This window comes from Mauremys mutica, chromosome 7 (genome assembly GCF_020497125.1).
Source record: "Mauremys mutica isolate MM-2020 ecotype Southern chromosome 7, ASM2049712v1, whole genome shotgun sequence".
Classification (NCBI taxonomy): domain Eukaryota; kingdom Metazoa; phylum Chordata; order Testudines; family Geoemydidae; genus Mauremys; species Mauremys mutica.
Genome location: NC_059078.1, coordinates 71,174,832 through 71,199,859, shown reverse-complemented (window position 1 = coordinate 71,199,859; position 25,028 = coordinate 71,174,832). Strand labels below are relative to the sequence as shown.

At 43.0% G+C, this 25,028-nt stretch overlaps 1 protein-coding gene across 3 annotated transcripts in view; it reads right to left on the bottom strand.

Annotated features, from left to right (window-relative positions):
* Positions 1–1,050: 1,050 nt before the first annotated feature.
* The window catches only part of CSGALNACT2 (chondroitin sulfate N-acetylgalactosaminyltransferase 2), a 62,430-nt gene continuing 38,452 nt past the window's right edge, over positions 1,051–25,028 (bottom strand). For all 3 annotated transcript variants that reach the window (XM_045024724.1, XM_045024725.1, XM_045024723.1), the window contains 6 exons: positions 18,406–18,622; positions 16,227–16,328; positions 10,542–10,720; positions 6,296–6,390; positions 4,110–4,191; positions 1,051–2,538 (listed from right to left, as the gene is read on the bottom strand). In XM_045024724.1, coding sequence (XP_044880659.1) covers positions 2,246–2,538; positions 4,110–4,191; positions 6,296–6,390; positions 10,542–10,720; positions 16,227–16,328; positions 18,406–18,622 — 968 coding nt within the window. In that variant the 3' untranslated portion in view covers positions 1,051–2,245. The remainder of the gene's footprint in view (positions 2,539–4,109; positions 4,192–6,295; positions 6,391–10,541; positions 10,721–16,226; positions 16,329–18,405; positions 18,623–25,028) is intronic.

Here is a 25,028-nt window from a genome sequence, read left to right as displayed (position 1 = left end):
ATGCTTCCTTTTTGAAGAGTTGTCCTGTAGTAAGATTATCTTGGGGTTCCTATACCTGAACTAACAGTCCCCACAAACCCCTCTCTCTCATGGATACAAACTTACTTCTCTGCTCAAGACCACATTTGAACTATGAGAAATAGCTCTTCCCTTCATTTGATATAACTGAAATGAGGCAAACTATAAGATTATCTGACATTGCTGAGTTCTGTCAGCTTCTACTTACAAACCAAAACAACATTGCCAGTTTGCCTAGTGCTCTGAGGGGCTGATGGATGTGAAGAGTGAGGGTGGAAAGGCTGGGGGCTGTTTATGTGGTGATAATGGTGGGGACCTGGATTGGGTTGGCGCTTAGCACCTCTGCACCGTGTCAACGAGACTTGAAGGGCTCACCCCAGTGCTGTGGCCTCATTTCATGCACTAGTGTCAGGGATAATGGTGTTTCTGCAGATAGAGGGCTCCTTACTGGACTGCCAAGGAAGTCAAGGCAACAATGCCAGATTGAGCCCTTCAGAAGCTGATTCATCAGTAAGGGAAGAAAAAGTAAGTAGAAGAGACCTCAAATCTGATGAACAATAAGTAATATACCAGAACAGAGCACCTTTCTCTGCCACCCTTAGCCACACCCCGCTTGAACTCCATTCACTCCCATGCCCTCTTCCTTCATGTCCCCATACTTCCAGTCCCTATAGTTCTGCCCCTCAATTGACATGGCCTTTCTCCTGGTCGCAAAGTATCATGAAGAGGTGAGGAGGAGGAGCTTAAATGGTTGCTCCCTAGTGACAAATTCTCAGGCTGATATAAATTGTAACCGCTGGATTATGGACAGTAGAGCTATGACAATTTACAACAGCTGTGGATCTGCCCCATAACTTTCAACTGTTATATTGGTAGGATCTGCATTTGCCCAACATTAACTGTAAGTTGAACTTTTTGCTGTAAAGATTATTGCTTAAGTCTGGAATGTCAACATGGGCTTATTGGTACCTATGATGTCAAACATTTTTCCCCCTTTCATAACAATTTCAATAAAGCAGTTTGGAAAAGTTCTAAAATGCAGAAATATTAAATTTATTCATACATCATAGCAGGAATGCCAATTGTAAGACACCTTGCATTACATTCTCCCCTCTTTAAAACACAATACAGTACACTGTTCTCCACAATAAGTTACATAAAAGCAAATTTTATGTACATGTAAAAAAAGATCAGTGAACAGCACTATTTTACACAGCATATTTTGCATCCAGAAGTCATATATTTTAATCTCTACTTGCCCTTAAGTGTTTGAAACTAAAACTGATTTTAAAAAACAGATAAAAAATTAGTTGATTTAGTGAGTGGTTTTCAACTAATTTCTAAATTTGTGGAGACTGCAGATGCAACTCCCCCACACTCCCCACTAAATAAGTGAATCTCAACATTCATCTGCAAACAAAGGATATTAAAAATGGTGAATCTAATCATACCATACAAAGCAACAGAAGACAAGTAACCCGCTTTTAAATTGCATGTCTCTGTACATCCTGAAATATGTAAGCGGAATTTTTTTTTTGGCCCGTAGCTAGGATAAGCAAATGGTACATGTCCAGCTTACTTTTGCATTGATATCAAACAATACTAACTATTCTAGAATTCCCCTTTAAGAGATTTTCATATGTCCCTTTTTCCTATAAATTCTTCTCTAATGTGAATTATATGGATAGCTGTTAATACAGTGAATTTAATTAAATTGCCATGGAATCAGCAACCTAATTAACCTACTAATTAAGCTCATGTGTACATTTTCCCAATGAGTTTCATGGTCATGTGTGTTTAGTTTTTATCCTGGAATGTGTAAGTATGGTATCTGTCTAAAGTTACAGTGCAATGAGCAAGACAGAGTGTAACAATACTTGGCAGACAAGACAAAATATTGTCCACTTAATGCAATCCTTACCTTACAATAATGCAAATATGAAAAAAATTATCAACAGAAGTGAAAAAGTGTTAGGTCATACATTCTGCTGCTATATTTGTCCATAGTTAATACTGTAGAACCTTTCATTGAAATAATTACTTTCAAAAGTTCTTAACTCAGGTGCCTGAACTGGTGAGATATGTAGGTAACAGAATACCAGACAAAGAAGTTAAAAACTCTTCTTCAATGAAAGAGAGGCACTGAATTTGTAAGCTGAATTAAGGCTGTAGAATGATGCTGGTTCATTGTGAGATTAAAGTCTTCGGTCTTGCATTAAGAATCCTTTTAATCTATTGTTTCACTGTTAGTCCTATAGGCCTGTTTACGGAGATGGGTCTCAATCTCCTCCCTGAAGACCAGCATTCCAAGGTGCGAGTGAGATGCTTCATTCATGGCTTTAGACTGGATACACATGCGATATTGCTCTGGAGTCAGCTCATCAGCACAATGCTTCTCATGCCAGAGGTGAAACAGGCCTGGGACTGGGGTCCGGATCACAATAAGGTCTCCATGCAAGTACTTTCTGTACAGATGAACATCCTCTCCACCCCAGCCTTTCACTTCCAAGTCAAACCCCCCTATAGTAGCACAAATAGACACATCAGAAAGCATTAGTTTTGCAGAATGAAAAATGAGCTAACATAAAAAACCATTCTACCACATGCTGTAGATATTTACCACCTAAAATATCACTTAATGACACTTTTACAGCAAATACCAACAGCACGTGCCATATTAGTGGAGTAACTCAAAACACGTGATGCTGTTTGGCAGTGGAAACTGGCTTTCACCATGGGACACTGATTCCTGGCATCACACAGGTTACAGCAAGACTTTGAAATGGAATAATGTGGTCCATTCACATTGTGCATAACATCGGTGATAGTTAAGGCTACGATTGTCACAGATGTCGTGGAAGTCATGGAATCCGTGACTTCCAAAGACCTCTGACTTCAGCTCCAGCAGCTGGGAGCTGCAGGGTCCCACCCTTCCCACAGTGGCAGGGAGCTGTGTGGTATCCCCACTGCCTGAGTTAGCACAGCCCCCAAGCTCTGAATTGCTGCGGGCAATGGGGAACCCCTGCAGCGGGACAGGGGACCCCCCCAGGCCCTTCCCATTTTATCATGGATATTTTTATTAAAAGTCAGGGACAGGTCTGCAGTGAACTTCTTTATTGCCTGTGACCTGTCCATGACTTACTAAAAATATCCATAACAAAATCTTAGCCTTAGTGATAGTATCTGTGACAACTACTGCAGTTCTCATGAATATGAATAACGGGTAAGCGTTTTCTAATTTTAGAAACTGCAAATAAGGTGATCAAGCATCATGTGCTCATCCAACTCTATGGACCACAAGTGCCCCAGGCACCACAATTTCAGAAACTCTTGATTAAAAGAAGTCCATCCAGCCATGTTTCTAGCCAAAAGTATAGTAGAAGTTATGCTGATATGCAGATGAAAAAACCTAGGATTATGTATTGTGTATCATCTAATAGACCACAAACAAAGCAATAGGATTGTTACTAGAAATCAGTTTGGTTTAAAAATATATATATGTTAAAAAGTTATATATATAAAAAAGCATCTGACAACAAGTGCAAGGTTTTCTAGGTAATTTACCACAATCAATCAATTCTGGCTGACACCAAGAGAAAGGCTGCTTTGAAACTGAAGTAATCAAGCCTCGCTAAGTTCTAATGTTGAACCACAAGAGGGTGCAAGAGTATTTTTCAAACTAAATAATCACAATACTCATGTCAACATTTAATACTTAAAAGTGTGCTTATTCAAAGGAAAGGATAGCTTTTTTAAAAAACACAGATTAACATGTACTACAAATTTCAAAAGCTTGGTGAATTCACTGTCAAGCTAATACATTTGCAAGTAGTACGATATTTTACTTTATGTTCTTTAACACTATTAATGTAATGCTATTGATACTTAAATTGTTAAACCAAGACTTGAACAACAGTCTAAAACAATAAGTCAAACCTAACAAGCAGAAAGTTTGACTGGGAGCTCAGGAAATGCAATAAGATAAATTAACATTTTACCTTCTTGAAATCATAGAAGAAAACAGTAATAGATGAGCTTTTGAACTCCCCTCACCAAAATTCGCAAAACACACTTATGTAAATCCATCTTACCAACAGTCAGGAAATCTGTCCGATATTGACATGTCATTCCAAAGCCAAAATCCCGCCAGAAGCCAGAATCCTTTTTGTGTACCTACAATTTTAAAATGAACATTTTAGCTTTTCACCCTTACACAAGACAGCTTGAAGCAAATGTTGTGGCTGTGTTTGATTTGAGGAGAATCTGTATTTATCTGGTTATTTTCTTGACATAACATTGAATATTTGTGTTTCACAGTGTATATACCTGCTGTTTGTTCTAGTTCAGGGTCATCAACATCTAACATAAGGGCCTCATAAGGAATGAGGGACCTATTAATTTAGAATACCCAGAAACCAGTCCTGCCTGTATCTTCACACACATTCCTTTTGCAATCTCCAGCCTCCCTACTGCTCTCCTTCTGCTTCCCACCTGTCTGTTGATGCCAAAAGGGTCTAACTTTCATATTCACCTGTTTTACAGCTAACGCCCTCTGCTCCCCATCTCCCTAATTCCAACACTTCTCCTGCCACATTGGCTTCCTTCTTCCTTGGTCTCATGCTATCTATCCAGACATGCTGCAGTCTGACAACTAGCCAGACTTCTTGCAGTTTTAAAGTTCACTCTTCTGTCAACTAGGACCTCTTCCCTCTTTAAAAACCAGACACACACTGCCTCATTACTCCCATCTAAAGGACTCTGTCTACCAGTCCTTCTGGGCTCTTTTTACAGTCTTGTTGCTGCTGCTTCTTTCATCTCTCAGAAACCCATCCCCTTTACGCAGAGTCCCTATTATTAAACCCTTGTCTGCACTCTGGCCATCTCTTATTTTGATGTATGTTGCTCTCTGATGTGCAGGCTCACTGCCTCTCAATGCTCCTTCCCTTCTCCAGTCTGCCGAGAGTAGGGGTGGGCAAACTACAGCCGGCAGGCTGGATCCAGCCCATCAGGACTTTGGATCCAGCTCGCAGGATTGCCACCCCCGTGGTGACACAGGCCCCATGCAGCTCCCAGAAGCGGCCGGCACCATGTCCCTGCAGCCCCTGGGGAAGGGGGGGGCAGAAGGCTCCTTGCACTGCCCTCGCCTCCAGGTACCACCCCCCGCAGCTCCCATTGGCTGGGAACGGGGAACCTTGGCCAATGGGAGCTTTGGGGGAGGTACCCGTAGGTGAGGGCAGCACCCAGAGCCCTCTGCCCCACCCCCCCTCCCACTCCAGGGGCCGCAGGGAGGTGGTGCTGGGCACTTCCAGGAGTGAGGCAGGGGCAGGGCCAGGGCAGGCAGGGAGCCTGTGTTAGCCTCGCTGCGCGCCACTGTCACGCTGGAGCCACTGCCCCAGCCCTAAATTCATGGCCCTGCATGCAATTTCCACATCCAGCTGTTTGCCCACCCCTACTCTCAGCAGACTCAGGCCATTTTTTGTTTTATTTAGATTGCAAGCTCTTCAGAGAGGCAGTATTTCCTGTTTGTAAAGCACTATATAAATTAATGGCACTACATAAGTGTTTCCAATGGTATTCAGGCTGCTGTTGGATGGCAGGGGTAAGACAGCCCTGCACAGAAGGTAGCAAGAAGCCCAGCGCTTATGTTAGTACATTAGGTGAGGGAGACAGACAGCACAGCTAGAGATGCACTACATCTCCCTCCTCTCCTCTGCCAAACTGCAAGGGTAAAGAGGGCCATACACCTGATCACCACTCAGTAGCTAGCATTCTTGGGCCAGTGTTCAATGGGACCCATGCTGCACCTTCCAAAGAGGAGGGGTAGGAACTACTCCTCAGTGTCCTCCTTTCACCTGCCCAACAATAGCAAGAAACATTCTGCATGTTTCATTACTCAAGGAGATTACCTCCAACAACTGCCACTTGGTGTAGTACAGTTCTCCCATCACACTGTGACAATGGCTTGAAAAACCACAATACAGCCTTGGAATTACAACTGCTAACCATGTTTGATTAGTTTCTTAGTCCACTAAATTCTGGGTAGAAGCTAGATGTATCCAGAAATACTGGCATTTTGGCACTTTCCATTACAATGTTTGTCTCCCAAGCTCTTATTCTTTTATGTCTAATCAATATAGGAAAAGTTCTGTTTCATCTCATTGTCAATGTTTCTGGTAAGTATCTAGGATATTTTAAATATGCTGCTACACTGAACTGCCTCGTCGTTAAGATGCAGCACAATGCTCTAAACTTCTTAAAAAAAAATCAGACCACTTACCAATTGCTGCTCCACAGGGGGTGGTACATCTTGGTTGGCATAGACAATAGCAGGATTATAAAGGCTGAATACCACAGGATAGAAAACTTTCTTGCCTATAAAGTCAGAAGAGCTTTGTTACTCATAGTGGGCCATCTTTGTGAGTGAAAAGGGCAACTGTGAAGTATTGCTTTCATGGGGAATATTCATTATTAATCTATTTAACAAAAAAAACATAGGCACATGGCCTGCCTCCCATAATTTCCATTTAGAGAGCACATTAACATCTAGCAAGAGTGACATATAGAAAAGAAATGGTATACAGCCTCCAACATGATGCTGTGCTAACGTGGACATGGATCATAGGGCTTCCAGAGGACCCCTAAGGTAACAGTAAGAGTATGTGTCATGGGTCTACCCTCACTTGAAACTGGGGGGTTTCAAGGTGAGGACCCACATGCCACCATGTCAAAGGTCTCACCCCCACTTGGAACTGTTGGGCTCCAATGTGGGGACCTGACTTGGTTTCCCTCTAAACTAAAATCCTAGTTTAGATCTAGTAAGCTGCCACCACTCAATCAGGAAATGTGGATTGAGACACAGTCCTTCCCCAAAATCCTAGGGGATTCCAAGAGCCCCAAATCCATGGAGTTCTTACACCCAGGAGAAACAAACCATTCCCCCTGCTTCCTCCCCACTCCCTTTTCCTAGGAGAGAGATACCTGATTCAAACTGCTTGAATCAAACCCAGGAGAAACTGTCTCTTCCCCCCTCACCTTCCCCTGAATTTCCACAGAAGAAGGAATTAACCAAGTCCAAAGAAAATAAAATAATTTATTAAGAGAACAAAAAGAAAATACAGAATCTCTATGAGCCCAAGCTGGACACTCATAGGGTATAACCTTATCAATCTCTGGAGAGAATTCCCCCTCCCCCCTTTCTCAGTAAAAGCAATATCAGCAAACAGGAATAAAGCATTTCCTTTAGCAAACACACAATTGCAAATATAGAAATCAAATCATAAGACTAATTCGCCTTTCTAATTAATACTCACTATTAATTAGTAGAAACTACTCCAGGAGAACTTGGAGACATGACTGGTCCCTTTTAGATTCAAAAGAGTTCTCACTCAGACAAAGGCTTCCCTCCACATAGATTTGAAAAAATCTTATCTCTGATTGGTCCTCTGGTCAGGTGGTCACCAGGTACTACATGTTAACCCTTTACAGGTAAAACAGACTTTAACCCTTAACTATCTGTTTATGACAGTATGAATGCTAAGAGGGACACTAAGACCATCAAAATCAAACAGCCACTCACCAGAAAGTTTAGGTAGATAGAGTTTGAAAATCACCTCTTTCCTCTGTCAATTTGGGTGGTTTTACTTTCTGCTATGGCCCTTGCAGTAACAGTTATGTTTATTTTTCCATGTGCTGGGATACCAATTTGCAGCTGCTGAGTACTTCTCCAGCTTTAGATAGGCAGGCAGGTGAGGTAAAGAAGGTCTGTTCAATATTCCACACTATGCCTGCCACAGAGTTTTGGCTGATACTTAGGAGAGCCCTTGCATACATTGGGAGTCTGCATGTACTGTCTGCTTCTCCAAAGCCAGTGACCTAGGCTGGGAGAAGGCCTCAAGTATTCCTTCCCCTGTGCTGCTGCTGGGGCACCTTTTCAGAGAGGCAGCTTCAGCTTTGCTTTCCATTTAGACTCAATTTAAGAGGGCCTTAAGATCAGGATCCAAGGCCAAGTTGAAGGCACTTGTGATCCTCATTGTTCCTTTGTCTCACCCAGGCTCTTTCTTCAGTAGTATTCCTTCCCTTCTCCTGGGAATAGCGCAAAGAGGTGACATGACTATATCCAGACTCAAGCACTCTCTGCAGCCACCTTCCCTTTGCACGTATCTCCAATTCCCACTCCAAGCAAATTTGACATACCACTTCCATTAAGAATAGAGGGCCTTGGCTACACTTGAGAGTTACAGCGCAATAAAGCCACCCACAGCGCTGTAACTCACTCCCCGTCCACACTGGCAAGGCACATACAGCGCTGAATCTCCGTGGCTACAGCGCTGCAGGTACTCCACCTCCCCGAGAGGAATAACAGCTGCTGCAGAGTGGCTGAGATGCTGGTGCTTCAGTGTAAACAGGGAGTAACCTTATTACACAGTGATTGAACTCCAGAAACTCCCTATAATCCTTTTAAGTGAAGGGTTCCTCTCCTTGTTTTATTGTGATGCCTCTCTGTTTTGTTGTGAACTCGGGGCTCCGAGAGCTGCTTATCAAAAAAAACAAACACAGCTACTGCTTGCTGTGAATGAGTAGAGGCAAGCAGGGGGGCTCCCTTTGGAATGCCCACAGCTAATGTTTGCTTGAAGAGAGAGGCGGCGCATGGGGAGGAAGTGAGGGGAAGGGTCCATTTTGGAGAGCTGCTGCTTATCCGGTCTGTGAGAAAAAAACAGCTGCTGTTTGCTTTCAGTGAGTGAGAGAGGGGTGGAGGAGGGAGGGGGGTCGGAACTTGTAAGGAAGGGTGCTGATACAGTGTCGGCACTCCAAAAATCCACTCTCTCTCCCCCCCTACACTCCCTGTCACACTCCATCCCACCCCACACCCCCTTTTGAAAAGCATGTTGCAGCCACTTGAACGCTGGGATAGCTGCCCATAATGCACCGCTGCAAATGCTGCAAATGTGGCCACAACAGTGTGCTGGCAGCTGGCAGTGTGGACAGACTGCAGCGCTTTCCCTACTCAGCTGTACGAAGACAGGTTTAACTCCCAGCGCTGTACAGCTGCAAGTGTAGCCATACCCGAGATCAGCTCCAAGGCGGACTTTATTCTGTGATATTGCAACAGTGCTAGTTCACAAAGAATTCCTTGTGCTGTAACATTGCTCAAGCTATTTAAATATCTATATGGCCTTCCATCACCCTGGTATGCAAATGCTCAGACAAAGAGGAATAAGAGGCAGTGAGCTCAAGCCAAATTGGTTTGCAATTGTCTGTTGCCTATCATAAGGAAAAGCATCTTTCCCTTGCAAATTAGCATTCAGAGAGGGGGAAAAATAAAATATTCTGGATGCAACAAATTTGTAATGAATAAAATTTTTAAAATTCCCATTGTGCCACTGTGCTAGCTAGCTTGCATATAAGCTCACAGAAGCCTTCAACTTCTCTACAGGAGTTTGTAAGGCTATGGCTACACTTAGTGCTGCCGCGGGAGCACGAGTGTGGTCGGAGCGCCAGCGCTGGGAGAGAGCTCTCCCAGCGCTGTCCGTACTCCACCTCCCTATGGGGATTAACGTACAGCGCTGGGAGTCATGCTCCCAGCGCTGGGGCTCTGATCACACTGGCGCTTTGCAGCGCCGCAACTTGCAGCGCTGGAGGGGGTGTTTTTTCACACCCTGCTGCAGCGCTGCAAATCTGCAAGTGTAGCCATGGTCTAAAACAAATAGATAAGCTTCATATGCTCATGAAAGCACAGTCTGGAGGAGAAGAATGGGAGAAAGTAACTTCTAAATTCTAATTCCAACTCTGTCAGCAACATGTTTTGTGGCCTTCAGGCATGTCACTTTACTGCCATGTCTTGGCAGTAAAATGGTGATACTTATCCTGCGGGAATGTTGTGGGGACTAAACACTGCAGATAAATGTTTTACAATGGTTTGTAAGATGCGGCGCTCTATATAAAGGCTCAGGATTATAGCAGGTACTGGTTGAGCACATTATCTTAGCCAAAAGGCCGAGAATACTATAGTTAAAGCTAAATTCCATTTTCTTTTAGAACTGCTCTTGATTTTCTCAGACTAACTCTTTTGAGGGTAAGTATTTCCCATGGTTGGTCTCTGCTCCGAGGTGACACTTTTTTAAATCAATGTAGAAATGATCCAATTGTTAAAAAGTACTGAAATATTTTTTTAACTTGGCTTTTTGTAGATTCTCAGCTTTTAAAAGTGTCCATTTATTGTATGAGAATTTTAGTTTGCGTTTTAAATTTAATTGTCTGACATTTATAATGATATGAAGAGAAGTCACATTTTAAAGCATAAGCATAAAGGTAAGTTTCCACTCTCTGAGCTTCCTATGTAAGTGCTAGATTTCTGAGTCTTAATATTCCATCAACACTAGTTACTTTGTGCACAGAATTATTTTTCCTTCCAAGAGCCACACTACTGAAATTACTCCACCATTCAAATTAGTTTTATCAACTTATTGTAAAGCCCAATTCAGAAGGTAACGTGTCCCTGCTTCAGTGACTTAACAGGAGCTTACCTGGTTCAGCATTCAAGCGGCAACTATTAAGGAACTCAGCTGTGAAATAAATATCAACATCGCAGAAGAACATTAACACTTCGCCTTTTTCCCAAGCTCTGGCACCCATGTCTAGTCCTCGCCCACGATTAAATTCCTCATTCAAAGAGACCAGTGTGTAATTGTGAAAATTAGTTTCTCTATAAAGGAAAAAAAGTGAAAATTTAAATAAAGGAGTGTGGGAAAAAGATGGCATTTACAGTGCTATAAATTGCCACTGTAGTATAAATTAGCTCTGGATACTTATTTTAAATATCTAATATCATCAATCTTACTGTTTTTCTCATGCATTTGGGGGGGGGGAGAAACAGATGCAGCATTAAGCATTCTCTACGTTTAATAATCCAATATACAAGTTGGAGAGAGAGAGAGAGAGAGAGAGATATCTGATCCCTGCCACCACAATCTATGCAGTAACATTTCAAATACAGTAGTTATCCAGACAGATTAAAAGGGTGCTTTGAGCCTGTCAGGAGTCTACCCTCACTTGAAACTGGGCGGTTTCAAAGTGAGGACCCGCATGTCTTCCCCCCACCCCAAAATCCTAGGGTAGGTCTCCCCTTCGGCTGCCACCACCCGGTCAATTCCGTGGGCCGGGACACCCCTGTTTCCCCCCTTGGGAACACAGATCAATTCACAGAGGAGGAACCTTCCCCCTCCCCCCTCTCTCCAGCTTGCTCTGAAGACAGAGATGCCTGGATTCAAACGCCTTGAATCTCTACACACAGGGAAGCAGCCCACTTCCCCCTCCCCTTCCCCTGAATTTCCCCAAGGGAAGGAATTAACCAAGTCCAAAGAAAAGAAAAGAATTTATTAAAGAATAAAAAGAAAAAATACAGAATCTCTATGAGCCCAAGCTGGACACTCATAGAGTATAACCTTATCAATCTCTGGAGAGAATCCCCTCTCCCCCTTTTCTCAGTAAAAGCAATATCAGCAAACAGGAATAAAGCATTTCCTTTAGCAAACACACAATTGCAAATATAGAAATCAAATCATAAGACTAATTTGCCTTTCTAATTAATACTCACTATTAATTAGTAGAAACTACTCCAGGAGAACTTGGAGACATGACTGTCCTCTGTTAGATTCAAGAACAGTTCTCACCCAGACAAAGGCTTCCCTCCACAGAGATTTGAAAAAATCTTATCTCTGATTGGTCCTCTGGTCAGGTGGTCACCAGGTACTACATGTTAACCCTTTACAGGTAAAACAGACCTTAACCCTTAACTATCTGTTTATGACACGCCCCCCAAATCGCCAACAGTGGGAACTACTGGTGGTGATTTCCTTCTAGAACTGTAAAATAAACAGATAAACAAAACACATGCACTATCACATATACTACTAAGTATGTAAACAACAAGATATTTGACATTGAACAACACTTTGTATGCATTTGAGCGGACATACTTGGCATTGTTCTTGCCCATCCCCTCCCAGTGGAAGGAATGTTTTTAACCTGTTTTTGCTTTGTTGACCCCAGAAACTACCAACTGTCTTTGAGGATGCTGGCCTTTCTGGTGTCCACCAGAAAGAATGTTCTTATATAAAAGTCCTTGTTTTACAACAAACTGGAATTGGGTAGAAGAGCTGAGAGGCGGTGGGTTGCTGCGTGCCGCCGCCCAAGCTTTCATAAGGCTGTCATCGGCTTCCTGCTCAGTCTGGAACTGTTCCCTTGAGGCGGGAGACACCAGTTCCTCTGGGAGCGATGTAGGTGATGAGGTTGTTTTCATTGACTGTGGACCGCTCTCCGCTGGTGCACAAGGTGATATTTCAGGCTCTGGCTGAGCCTCTTGGGTAGAGTTGTCTGGTGCTTCTGCCAGTTTAGGCCCGTTGGCGCCCCCTGGCGGTGGAGTTGCAAGCGCTGGCGTCAGTGCTGGCGCTGGTTTTTCCGCTGGTTGCTTTTCCAGTTCCGGTCCTGGGACTGGATGTACTATGGCTGCTGTAGTTGTTGGCATGGGATCCGGTTCCACCACCTCTGTCTGGGTCTCTGGTAACACAGACAGGGTCCTGGTGGATGGCTCAGGAACAGGGATGGGAGTGCCTGCTTGTTTGGCCTGGCCGCGGGTGACCACTCCCCCCCTCTTGGCCAGCTGCACATGGTTGGCCAAGTCTTCCCCCAGTAGCATGGGGATGGAATAATTGTTATAGACAGCAAAAGTCCACTTTCCTGACCAGTCCTTGTACTGGTCTTCAGGGATGCTGTACCCATGGCAGGTCCTTTTAACCTTTTTGAAGAAGGCCTTAGTGTCCTCACCTGCCATGTAGGTGGGAAATTTCTTGGGATGGGGAACAGTGCCTTCTGGTGCTGGCCACACCCCTCTGCAGTCAGTGAATTTTATGTGTGGCTTGCTGGTGTTGCTTTTTTGGTGCTGGCCACACCCCTCTGCAGTCAGTGAATTTTATGTGTGGCTTGCTGGTGTTGCTTTTTGGTGCTGGCCACACCCCTTTGCAGTCAGGGAATTGGTTTCCCCAATTCCTAACCCTCTCTATTCCCGAGAGACTGAATAGAAAAGAAACAAAACCTTTTCATTTGCAAATGTGTAGTTGCTGTTTGCTGATATACTGAGAAGACCCCAAAAAACTGGTTTGTCCTGTTTCTAGCACTTGCTAAGTACCTCCCAGTGGGGGTCCTTTTTAACAAGCCTCCTAGAAAAACTTGCACCTCTTTCCTAGCTGTTTCTAAGCAGACAGAAAGAAAAAAAAGGAGAAAAAAGAAAAGAAGAAGGAAAAAAATCCTTTTCTAACACAGCCTGTTAGAAACCTTATGCCTCAGCTAAACCCAGCTGAAAATCTGTTTCCAAAAAAACAATATTCCTAATAAGCCCAGCGGACCGGCTGGTGCTACTTAGTACCTGCAGAAAAGTGTAGTAAATCCTCTCAGAGATTTGTATTCCCTGGCTTCAGAGGATTTCAAAAGACACAGGGAAAAAAAATCTGGCTGGAGGGTTTCTGTCTCCCCCCCCCCCAAACCTGTTTTCCCTGTTGGATGGGAATGTACTTTGTCGAGCACTTCCCCCCACCTTAGGAATCCTGAGTGATACCTGATATCACAAAGGAAGGACACACCTCTAGGGAAGAGTTTTTCCTCAGCATAGCCAGCAGAGAAAAAAAAAACTCCTCCCTGAAAACTGCTTCAAGAAAGAAAATCTGTTTCCCAACAAAGCCTGCTGGAAACTTAATTCCCTCCAGCCAACCTGGCTGAAACTGTAAACTGCCTCTGCTCTGAGTTGCTGTACTCAGCAGCCCAGCTGAAAGGCTGCTGCTAACAATACCCCTGAGAAAAATCTGGTCTATTCCTCAGGGATTTGTGTTCTCCTGTCTTCTGATCCTTTCAAAAGACACAGGGAGAAAAAACCCTGGCTGGAGGGTTTCTCTCTCCAACCCCCAAACCTGCTTTTCCTGTTGGATGGGAATGTACTTTGGCGAGCACTTCCCCCCCCAAACCTGTATCACAATGGACGCAAGTATCGCTCCACAGGAGGCTTTGTAACAGAAAGCCCTGCAAAAAACTGAAAATACTTCTAACCCTGAAACTGCCTCAGAGTGCCTCTGGTAGAAAAGCCTTGCCTCTCTCTCTGGGTCCGAAACACCACTGCCACCATGTCAGGAGTCTACCCTCACTTGAAACTGGGCGGTTTCAAAGTGAGGACCCGCATGTCTTCCCCCCACCCCAAAATCCTAGGGTAGGTCTCCCCTTCGGCTGCCACCACCCGGTCAATTCCGTGGGCCGGGACACCCCTGTTTCCCCCCTTGGGAACACAGATCAATTCACAGAGGAGGAACCTTCCCCCTCCCCCCTCTCTCCAGCTTGCTCTGAAGACAGAGATGCCTGGATTCAAACGCCTTGAATCTCTACACACAGGGAAGCAGCCCACTTCCCCCTACCCTTCCCCTGAATTTCCCCAAGGGAAGGAATTAACCAAGTCCAAAGAAAAGAAAAGAATTTATTAAAGAATAAAAAGAAAAAATACAGAATCTCTATGAGCCCAAGCTGGACACTCATAGGGTATAACCTTATCAATCTCTGGAGAGAATCCCCTCTCCCCCTTTTCTCAGTAAAAGCAATATCAGCAAACAGGAATAAAGCATTTCCTTTAGCAAACACACAATTGCAAATATAGAAATCAAATCATAAGACTAATTTGCCTTTCTAATTAATACTATTAATTAGTAGAAACTACTCCAGGAGAACTTGGAGACATGACTGTCCTCTGTTAGATTCAAGAACAGTTCTCACCCAGACAAAGGCTTCCCTCCACAGAGATTTGAAAAAATCTTATCTCTGATTGGTCCTCTGGTCAGGTGGTCACCAGGTACTACATGTTAACCCTTTACAGGTAAAACAGACCTTAACCCTTAACTATCTGTTTATGACAGAGCCTCTGATGCCACTAACTCCAGGAGCAGCCCCGGATTGAAAGGCACTTCTAAATTGTCTCTCAGGATTCTGGAAGTAGGACTCTCAGTCTCAAGAGCAGAGCACATTGGGAACTCAAACTATGCACTATCTGATGGCTGGAAGTGAGGCAAATAAGCTGCAAGTTGTCCATGTTAATGCCTCCGCTGCCCAATCAACTTACTATCTCCCCACCAGCCTCACACACACACACACACACACACTGAAGAGAAAGGAATGTTGGAAAAGAGCTATAAAGAAGCACACGAGAAGCATATCTGGGGCAAATGAGCAAATGCCCCAAAATACCATCTGGAATCGCTCAGAAAGTACATTTTGGAAACATGAGAACAATACTTCCTAACCTACCTGGGGACCCACTGAGTCAACAAAACCTAGTCTGAAACAGAGCACTCATATGTGAAGAAATTGGAGGGGCCTCAATGAGGAAAAGTCAGTTTCCCAATAGAAAAAACAGTGTTCTTCCCACTGACAGCCACCTGACAGTTCTGCTCTGAGGCTTTGCAGATGAAGCAGTGGAGGAAAACAAACACTCCTCAACCTCTGTGCATCATGCAGCTCTCTCATGGTGCCATTTCAAGCCATCTGCACTATAACCTTTGGCCAACAGGTTTCATCATTTGTTTACAAAGTGATCCAAAGGAAGTTATGTACAAGTAGGGGACAATCTGGAATCATATTGAAGGCTGAGAACAATAGATTAACTACTCAGGCTAACAGATTGAGTGGCCCTCTGGCAGCAGGGTACTGGGTTAATTTTGTCACAGGTGACCAGCCATTTCTACTCACTATCATTAAATATCATCGGTTACCATTATTTGGGACATAATAGCATATTTTATCCATAATTTCACCTTTTACACATTTAATTTTCCAGTCAGCATCAGTTCATGTGACCCAGTATTTACTACAAAACTCACCACTGTATTTTATACTATCCAGTGCCAACCATTAGTGAACCACTCCTAATCTCTCAGCTATGCATTCTTTCAGATCCAGAATATCAAATGATCACCCCACAAAAACAGAGACTTTAACAACCACAAACAATGCTAAGAAGAATCAAAATGATGAACATACTGTAAGAAGGCAAAATGAATTTTGTTTGGCTGTGACTGACTCACCAAGTTCTTCCTCACTATTTGTGAGGGTTTTTTTTTTTTAAACTAACCAATGAACATCACTTGTATTTCAGAGCCTTCTATTTGGATTAGCTCACTTACCGAGCTACTGACTCCAGGATGCTCCTCACTTCAGATAGCCCATCTTGGCCAAAGTAAACCACTGTGAGGTGAATCCGCTTGTCCTGATGAATACACACATCCCTATGATAAAGATGAGTTAATATCCATTATTATATTCTAGCAAGGACTCTCTCTCAAGTGTTTTGAAGTTAGTGGCTAAGCAAATTATTTGCCTACAAGCTTTTTGATTTTGACAATGACGACCCCGCATACAGCAACATCATGTCACGTGGAGCTAATGTATATGGCAGGAATCGGCAACCTTTCAGAAGTGGTATGCCGAGTCTTCACTTACTCACTTTAACTTAAGGTTTTGCGTGCCGGTAATACATTTTCATGTTTTTTAGATGGTCTCTAAGTCTATATTATGTAACTAAACTATTGTTGTATGTAAAGTAAACAACGTTTTCAAAATGTTTGAGAAGCTTCATTTGAAATTAAATTAAAATGCTGATCTTACGCCGCCAGCCCACTCAGCCTGCTGCCGGACTGGGGTTCCGTTCACCTAGTTCGGTAGTGGGCTGAACGTGGCCTGCGGGACCCCGGCTGGCATGGGTCTGGCAGCCAGGACCCCAGACCGGCAGTGGGCTGAGTGGGGCCAGCGGCTGGGACCCCAGACCAGAAGTGGGCTGAGCAACTCAGCCCACTGCCGATCTAGGGTTCTGTCCGTCGGCTCCTGCCAGCCAGGGTGCCGGCTGCTGGCTCCACTCAGCCCACTACCAGTCTGTGGTCCTGGCCCTGCCTACATACAGTGGGTACCTACCTTCTCCCTGGTTCTGGCCCATTCTCTTCCTCTTTCTCTGCACTGAGCTGAGAATGGGAGTGCACTGAGCACAGGGTTGGGGGTGAAGGAGCATGCTGGGGGATGGGGTGCGGGGTCTGGCCAGGAGCTAGAATGAGGGAGGGGGCAGGAGGTTTGGGTGTGGAGCGCTTACCTGGGACAGCTCCCATTTGGTGCGAGGGGTGCAGGTGGGAATATGGGGGAGGGGTGCAGGAGTACCTGTTTGGTGCTCAAGTTGGGGCTGGGGATGTGTGCGGGGTGCAGAAGTCAGGTCAGAGGGTTGGGTGTGTGTGTATGCAGAGGGTGCAGGAGTCAGGGCAGAGGGCTGGGGTGCTTGGCTCGTGGGGGTGCTCCCAGCCCCCTGCCATGAGCAGCTCACAGCAGGGGGCTGGAGGGGATATGCCCTGTTCCCACTCCTTTTCCCAAGGCCCCGTCCCCACCTCTTCTCTGTCTCCTCCGCGGAACAGCGAGCACGCTGCAGCTCCGCTTCTCCCCCTCCCCCAGGCAATCAGCTGATTGGCGCAGGGAAGGAGAGGAGGAGGGGCAGGAAAGCAGCACGCTGGGGGAAGAAGCGAGGGAGGTGGGAGCTTGGCTGCCGGAAAGACCAAGCTTCTGCCTCCAGCCCGCCACCGTTCTGGGGTTTCGGCCGCCAGTTCCTTCACCCAGGCCGGAAGCGGGCACTGAGTGGGACCGGCAACAGGACCCCGGCTGGCAAGGGGCCAGCAGCGGGAACCCCAGAGCAGAAGCAGGCTGAGCAGCTCAGCCCGCCACTGCATGCCATCAAAAATCTGCTCAAGTGCCACCTTTGGCACGCGTGCCGTAGGTTGCCAACCCCTGGTATATGGTATATTTTATAAAATCACCTCTTGCCAACTAAAAGCCATTCAGTGAAATTATTCACTATTGTAATTTACTACAGATAGTGTAATAGTTTACATTAATCTTGCTGTAAAAACATTTTGAAAGACTTCACAGCACATCTAGCAGCTTTTAAAGAGAGAAACACATCAGTTCTCCTGTGCCCCATCTTTCTGATTCAAATAAGTCTTCCACGCCTGCATCTTATTTCTGATAAGGTAGCTCTAAAGCTAATACATCCACCAAAATTATCGTGTAATTAAGCATCAGATCTCCAGTGGCTCTGCCATTCTTAATCTAGGTTGAAGTCCTAGCTAGAGTATTTGGTTTGTGTTTTATTGTAAAGATAAGGAAAAAGATTGTTTGAAGAAACATTTCTCCATGCAGCAGTTAGTATTCCATAACATTTCTACACAAATTGTAGAATTAGAAGTAGAGCTAAGTTCCATCAAAATAGGTTTTCACTTCGATAAACTAAGGAAAAGCTACACACTTTAATTTAGACTCTAATGCACTTACCTAAAGTTTTGCATGAATTGTGCAAATGCCTCAGTTCTTCCAGCAAGAGGGACAATGATGTTAATAACTGATCTGGAAATGTCAACTGTTTCACTCTTCACTTTCATGAGGGGTCCAAATGGTCGGAATAGTGTGACATGTCTGTATTCCATAACATCTGTCTTCTTATAAAACAATTCATACTGTGTTCCTTTATCTCTCTCAGTGCGATAATAACCTGAAGTTATAGAAGGAATTTATTAAGTCAAAAACATGAGATTCACTGAGACATTTAGCTATTAATTGCAGATGCACCACTTGATTTCTATCAAATTATAAAACAGTATAGAAAAATAACGCTAATTGTTAAGAGTTTTTTTGTTCATTCAAAAGAGAAAGTTTTGGGTTTTTGTCAAAAAGCAAAAAAATCCAAGAAAACCTAAAAAATATCAAAAACAAACATTTCCCAAAGAAACTTCTGTTTCGACAAAAAACCATTTTCATTGGGGGGTGGGGGTTCATTAAAGAATAGAGATTTGGGAAATAGTGAGTGAGGATACTGCAACATATGACACTCTTTGGTGAGCTAGCAGATACATACCAAACCCAGGAGATCCATGTAAACCCTATGCACCCTCTCTCTCTGCCCCTGGCCAGTTGGTTCTAAGAAGTTGCTGGGTCACAGTCCATGACCACTCTTTGTGAGGCCTCTATTGGGCTGACTAATTCTTGGAAGAAGCTTCTGGAATTTTACAGACTGGTCATTTCTGTTGCTACAGCAACAAAAACAGAGCTAATAACCATGGGTTTTACAGACTCAACCCTCCTGTATTACCATCTAAAAACAGGTTCTGCAAGAATTAGAATTGGTTCTCAAAATGATGAGGATTGGCACCAGATATCAAAAAGTTCGTCAACTTTTACTACTTCCCGGGCTGAGTCCTACACTGAGGAACAGTTAACTTTTGCTACTTTGTTTGTGGCAGTAGTTTTGACTCTATATAATCCATTTTAAAAGGAGATTAACATTTTAATTATTTTTACTGACTTCACAGAATTTGCTCTTTTGAAACAGAGATTATATCTTGACAAACCTGATATTTGAAAATTTCTCTATCCGATAAGTTGGGGTGTAAACTTTTGCCCTATGCAACCTACCTACCAAGGGAAAGAATGAAAATGAGCCCGAGTAGTCACCCTTTAGTAACTTACATTTAAGGGCTGTCAAGAAACAATGCCCGAGCAAGTAGCCTCAGTAATTCTAGCACACACTGCCTAGGGACCCCCAGAACTAGTTCTAACAGGGATGATCAGACACAAAAGTGTGTCACACACAGGATGATTAGGACTTTCTAGGATTGTAAATCGGTTCTGTTCCTGTAACATAGAACCCCTGTCTAATTTAACTTGCAGTGAAATCTAAGATCAGATGAGACTAAAATTCTCTAATTCTTTGTTCCAACAGCTAAATAACATATATATATTTTTAAGGCGGCTGTTCGTCAGTCTCAGTGGTAAAAAATTACTAACAGGAGGTGCAGGTGTCTCAAACTCAAGACAGTTAAATCCAAAGCAGACTGAGAAAAGTTACAAAGGGATCTCAGTAAACTGGGCAACAGAGTGGCAGATGAAATTCAATGTAAATAAATGCAAAGTCATGCACATGGGAAAACAATCCCAACTATACATACAAAATGATGGGATCTAAATTAACTGTTCCCACTCAAGAAAGATCTTGGAGTCATTGTGGATAGTTCTGTGAAAATATCAGCTCAATGTGCAATGGCAGTCAAAAAAAGCTAACAATGTTAGGAACCATTAAGAAAGGGATCGATAAGACAGAAAAATATCAGAATGCCGTTATATAAATACATGCTGCACTGAACTGCGTGCAGTTCTGGCGATCACATCTCAAAAAAAGATGTACTAGAATTGAAAAGGTACAGAAAAAGGCAACAAACATGATTAAAGGTATGGAACAGCTTCCATACAAGGAGAGATTAAAAAAATCTTCATCTTAGAAAGCAGAAAACTAAGAGAGGATATGTTGGAGGTCTATAAAATCAAGAATGGTGTGGAGAAAGTGAACAGGGAAGTATTATTTACTCCTTCACATAACACAAGAACCAGGAGTCACTCAACAAAATTAACAGGCAGCAAGTATAAAACAGACAAAAGGAAGTATTTCTTCACACAGTGCACAGTCAATCCATGGAACTCACTGCCAGGTGATGTGAAGGACAAAAGTATAACAGGGTTCAGAAAAGAATTAGATAAGTTCATGGAGGATAGGTCCATCAGTGGCTATTAGCCAAGTTGGTCTGGGATGCAAACCCATGCTCTGGGTGTCCCTAGCCTCTGATTGCCAGAAGGTGGGAGCAGACAACAGCAGATGGATCACTTGATGATTGCCTGTTCCGTTCAATTCCCTCTGATGCTCCTGGCGTTGTCCAAAGTTGGAAGACAGGCTATTGGGCTGGATGGACCATTGGTCTGACCCAGTATGGCTATTCTTACGTTCTTATATCCAGTGGGACCTGCAGGGTGATATATAGTTGATAACCTGGTGCACTACCCCACTACATGAGATTCCAGCTGAGACCACTCTAACAGCACGAGGCCTACCACCTGAGCTGGTGCAGTGTGAGAAAACAGAAAGGGGACAAAGCTGCGACTAGCCCTGGAAGCACGACACCCTCAGTGACCTCTTTTACAAGCACCAAAGCATTTGACCCTTAACATTTAATTTTTGCAGTACTAGTGCATAGTAGCTAGCTCTCTCAGTGTTTCTGTAAGTCCTACATTATTTTATCTGGATATAGTCATTGTTTAATATGGATTGGATCACCCTTCCCCAGCACTCCCAAAAATAAGTTTTGGTTTTTTTTGTTTTTGTTTTTTTTTAAAGAGAGGGTTCTGAAGCAGACGACAATACTCAACACATCCTTAAGGACCAGGGAAGGACAAAGGTAAAGCTAGTTACCCAAACATATGGTGGTGACAAAATAGTTGATGTACAACTCAATTTTTAAAGTTGTTTCTTTCAAATGAACAAGTCAGTATGTTGCTTTTGAGATACTTTCAGAAAAATGCTAGGTAAGAGGATTTACTAGTTTTGCACCATTAACAAATCTGTACATTCTCTCTCAAACGCACTGCGGGTAGAACTTTGTTCCTGGGATGAACAACAGAAGTAAACATCCTCAGTTTCAATACTATACAAAAGTTACGCTTCAATAAATTCCACACCAGACCACTTTGATTTATATAAATATAAAGAAAGAGGCAGAGGAGAATTAAGGGTGAAGCAATCTACAAAATCAAATTTGTATGTGGGGAGAAAAAAGGACCCCCTCCAAAAGTCCAAACAATGGTGCAGTTTCAGTTGTAAAAAGTCTGAAAATCCTACAGTATGCAGTTAATTTGTTATGTAGGTCTGCAAAAATGGCATATATTAGTCTCATAAGATTAACAATACAGAGCTTCTGTAAATAATTTGTGATCACAATAGCATAATCAAGTCCAATACTATGATTGTATATTAGACCTCAATATATCACTTGCAAAAAACACTGCATAAATTCAATCTCGACAGAGAAGGAAACACTGTGTTTAAGTGTAACAGGACCATTTTGAAAAATTATTAGCTATGAACTCCTTTACGTTCATGAATTAATTCCCCTACTTCCTGACCTCCCCACCATACCCATCATTTTGTATGCTGCTTAAGTAGTTCACTGTTTAAGGAAGAAGTTCGTGAACCAGAATTAGCAAGCATATTTGCTAAGCGTTCTCACATTATCATCTGCTAATATTTCACACTTTTAATGTTAAATATTATGCTCCTAAAAACTGGAATTCCCAGATTTTAAAATGATACACAGCATGTGCTCCTGGCTCTAGTGGCCGTGACAGATTTTGGATTTCAAGAGGAAAAACCCAAAATGGTAAACAAAGTGATTGGATTTAAAAGCCCTTTGTTATAAGCTGCCTTCCACCCCAAAATGCATTTTCTACCACAGGAAAGTTGCTATTCCTGATGTTGCAAGTTTTAAACACAGTCCAAGGACAACGATATCAAGACCTATACTACTGTAACATTCTTTTTTTTTTTTAATGTTAAAAATCCTTAAAATTTGTTTGGAGCTTTGAAAGCACTCACTTAAGGCATTAACTGCCAATCCTTCCCCAATTATAAATTCACAACTCCTCTTCAACTTAAACAAGGTCAGACTAGATGATCATAATGGTCCCTTTGACCTTAAAGTCTATGATTAAAGTCTATGATTTCACCTTCTCCTACACTGAATCTTTTTGCTCTTTATTTTTAGGGAAAGCAAGACAAGGCATAGCCCATAAGGCTTGGTTTGAGTAGCTACTCTACCCCCTCCAAACTCCTGCACATATTCCCTCTCATTCACGAACAGCACGGAGTGATCTTCAGGCACAAATTCGTCTATCTCAAGAAGCACTGATAATTATAATCCCTCCTGACTTCTACTGGCAACCCCGATTAAAAGTATGTGAACATATGCTTAAGAGAAAACATTTGCAAGAGATGTGCAAGCTTTACAAAGGTAGCAGGTAATGCTTAGCAGTAAAAATGTGTTGGATTGTTTAAACAGTTTTACTCAGCGACCAAACAAAGACTAAGAAAAAAAAGACATTGAGTCATACTAAATGAAGATAAATTCTATATTCCTGTACTCACCATGGGTTAACAGCCTTAACTATAAAGATAATGATACATCTGTAATCTTACTGATTTCACAAGATTAAATCTGAACAAGTGTGTGGCCAAGAAGTCAGGGAACAGAAAACTTTAAGTACTGTAAAAGTAGCTAACATCTGCTTAACTTTTCACTACATGTAGTTTTAGCAACTGAGAATGACTCATTATATAATAAAATCTGCTCTCCCCACCTTAAAACTAGTATTTACTGACTACGATCCAGAATAAACAGCAAAGCAAACACTGGCAGAAATAAATTTCTACCATTCTTGGCCTCTGAAGTTTTATTCACTTTAAGTATATACAGAGGACCCTTGTCATGTAAACTGAGTTTTGAAAATAAAGTTGCTAAAACTATTACCAACTTCTTTGTTAGTCACATTTTTTAGTTTTTTAGTTCCATTAGTAAAGATTAAAATGTACTACCACAAAATGTATTACTCATTTGTGTTAATCTGACCCTTGTGGATTAATTCTCAGTAGCAATTGTGCTAAGAGGCTACTAAAGTCAGAGCTGCTGGACTAGGGCAGTAGCTACACACAGACACTCAGGGTGCGGCCTGCATGCTGCTGTTTGGCAGTTCATGAGCAACCCAAGTTGGAAGCTACAATAGCAAAGCATCGTGAGGCACCCAAAGTTGCAGGGCAGGGGTGACAGCCCCCCTCTGATCTGGATTGCACCCAGGAATGTTATCGTTGTTTTGCATACCCCTGTAACTCTCTTATGCTGTTTAAGAAGTAAGTGCATTTTTATGTGCATTTAAGTAGTAACAGTGTGAATCCAGTGTACCTTGCTGTACCTGCCCTTTGTCCCCAAAGGGATAAACCATAAATCACAGTGCCCACAGAAAGGACAAGAACTACTCTGTGGGAGCATGCAATAAGCACCTGGCTTGGGAAGTCTCAGCACTGGTCTTGAGGGCTATGGTAGCTGGACTGCAGCATCTCCTGTCCCCAGGAAGTGTTTCAGACAAGGAGTCTACACTGGGAGCATGCCCTAAAGACACAGAGCAAGTCTGGACTCTGCAGAGACCCTGCAGGCTTTGATGCACGTGGCATCCAAAAACTGGGTCAGATATTGAGATAGGTATAGACCTACACACCAACACAGCATGTTTCTTCTTGGTTAAAAGCAGTAGATTAAAATAAAACATTAAAATGGCAGTGTTATCCTGTGGAGGAGGGTGAACAAGCACTTAACTTTTCACCCGAGTGGCTGCGTCAGAAGCCTTTTGCTTGGGTGAAAGATTTATTGTTTGTGGTCCAACCCCCGCGCAAAGTAAAACTGCCATTTCTTTTATGCCCTCCAATTCTGCTCTTGACAAAGTCAACAATGTTCTGCTGCTGCTCCCCTGCATCCCCTGCCTCATCCACCCTGTAGCAAGTATGGCCAGATGGTAGGCAGCTCTTATCCATGTGAGACACATACACTTGACTCTTCTTGTGAGCACTATCCACAATAGTTCACTCTGCCAAGCCCAGGAGCCATCAGATGTTTCAGGTGAGGGGATGATAAAATAAATTCAGTTTAAAATAAAGAAACCACTACACAGCTTTCAGATGAAAGTGTTTATTTTTTTCCAGTCAGGTTATATTCTCTTACATATTACTTTGACAGGTCACTATTAATTTTATGTCTTTGGGAGATACAAAATAAAGACATATTAAACAGTCCGATTGGCCACCTCCAGATTGCAGCAGGGTTTTCTGGTAGCTATCTCATCACCAGCAAAGCAGGGTGATTATTTCTCTACAAAAAAGTTATTTGTGGCACTCACCATGTTATTTTACAGTTTCAATGTATAGCTCTGCAATTTCCTTTTACTATTTTCTTGATCCGGCCCCATCAATAGCAAAAATGCCATATGCTGGTGCTGAGCTCAAATGCACATTCACTGACGTGATGTGATAC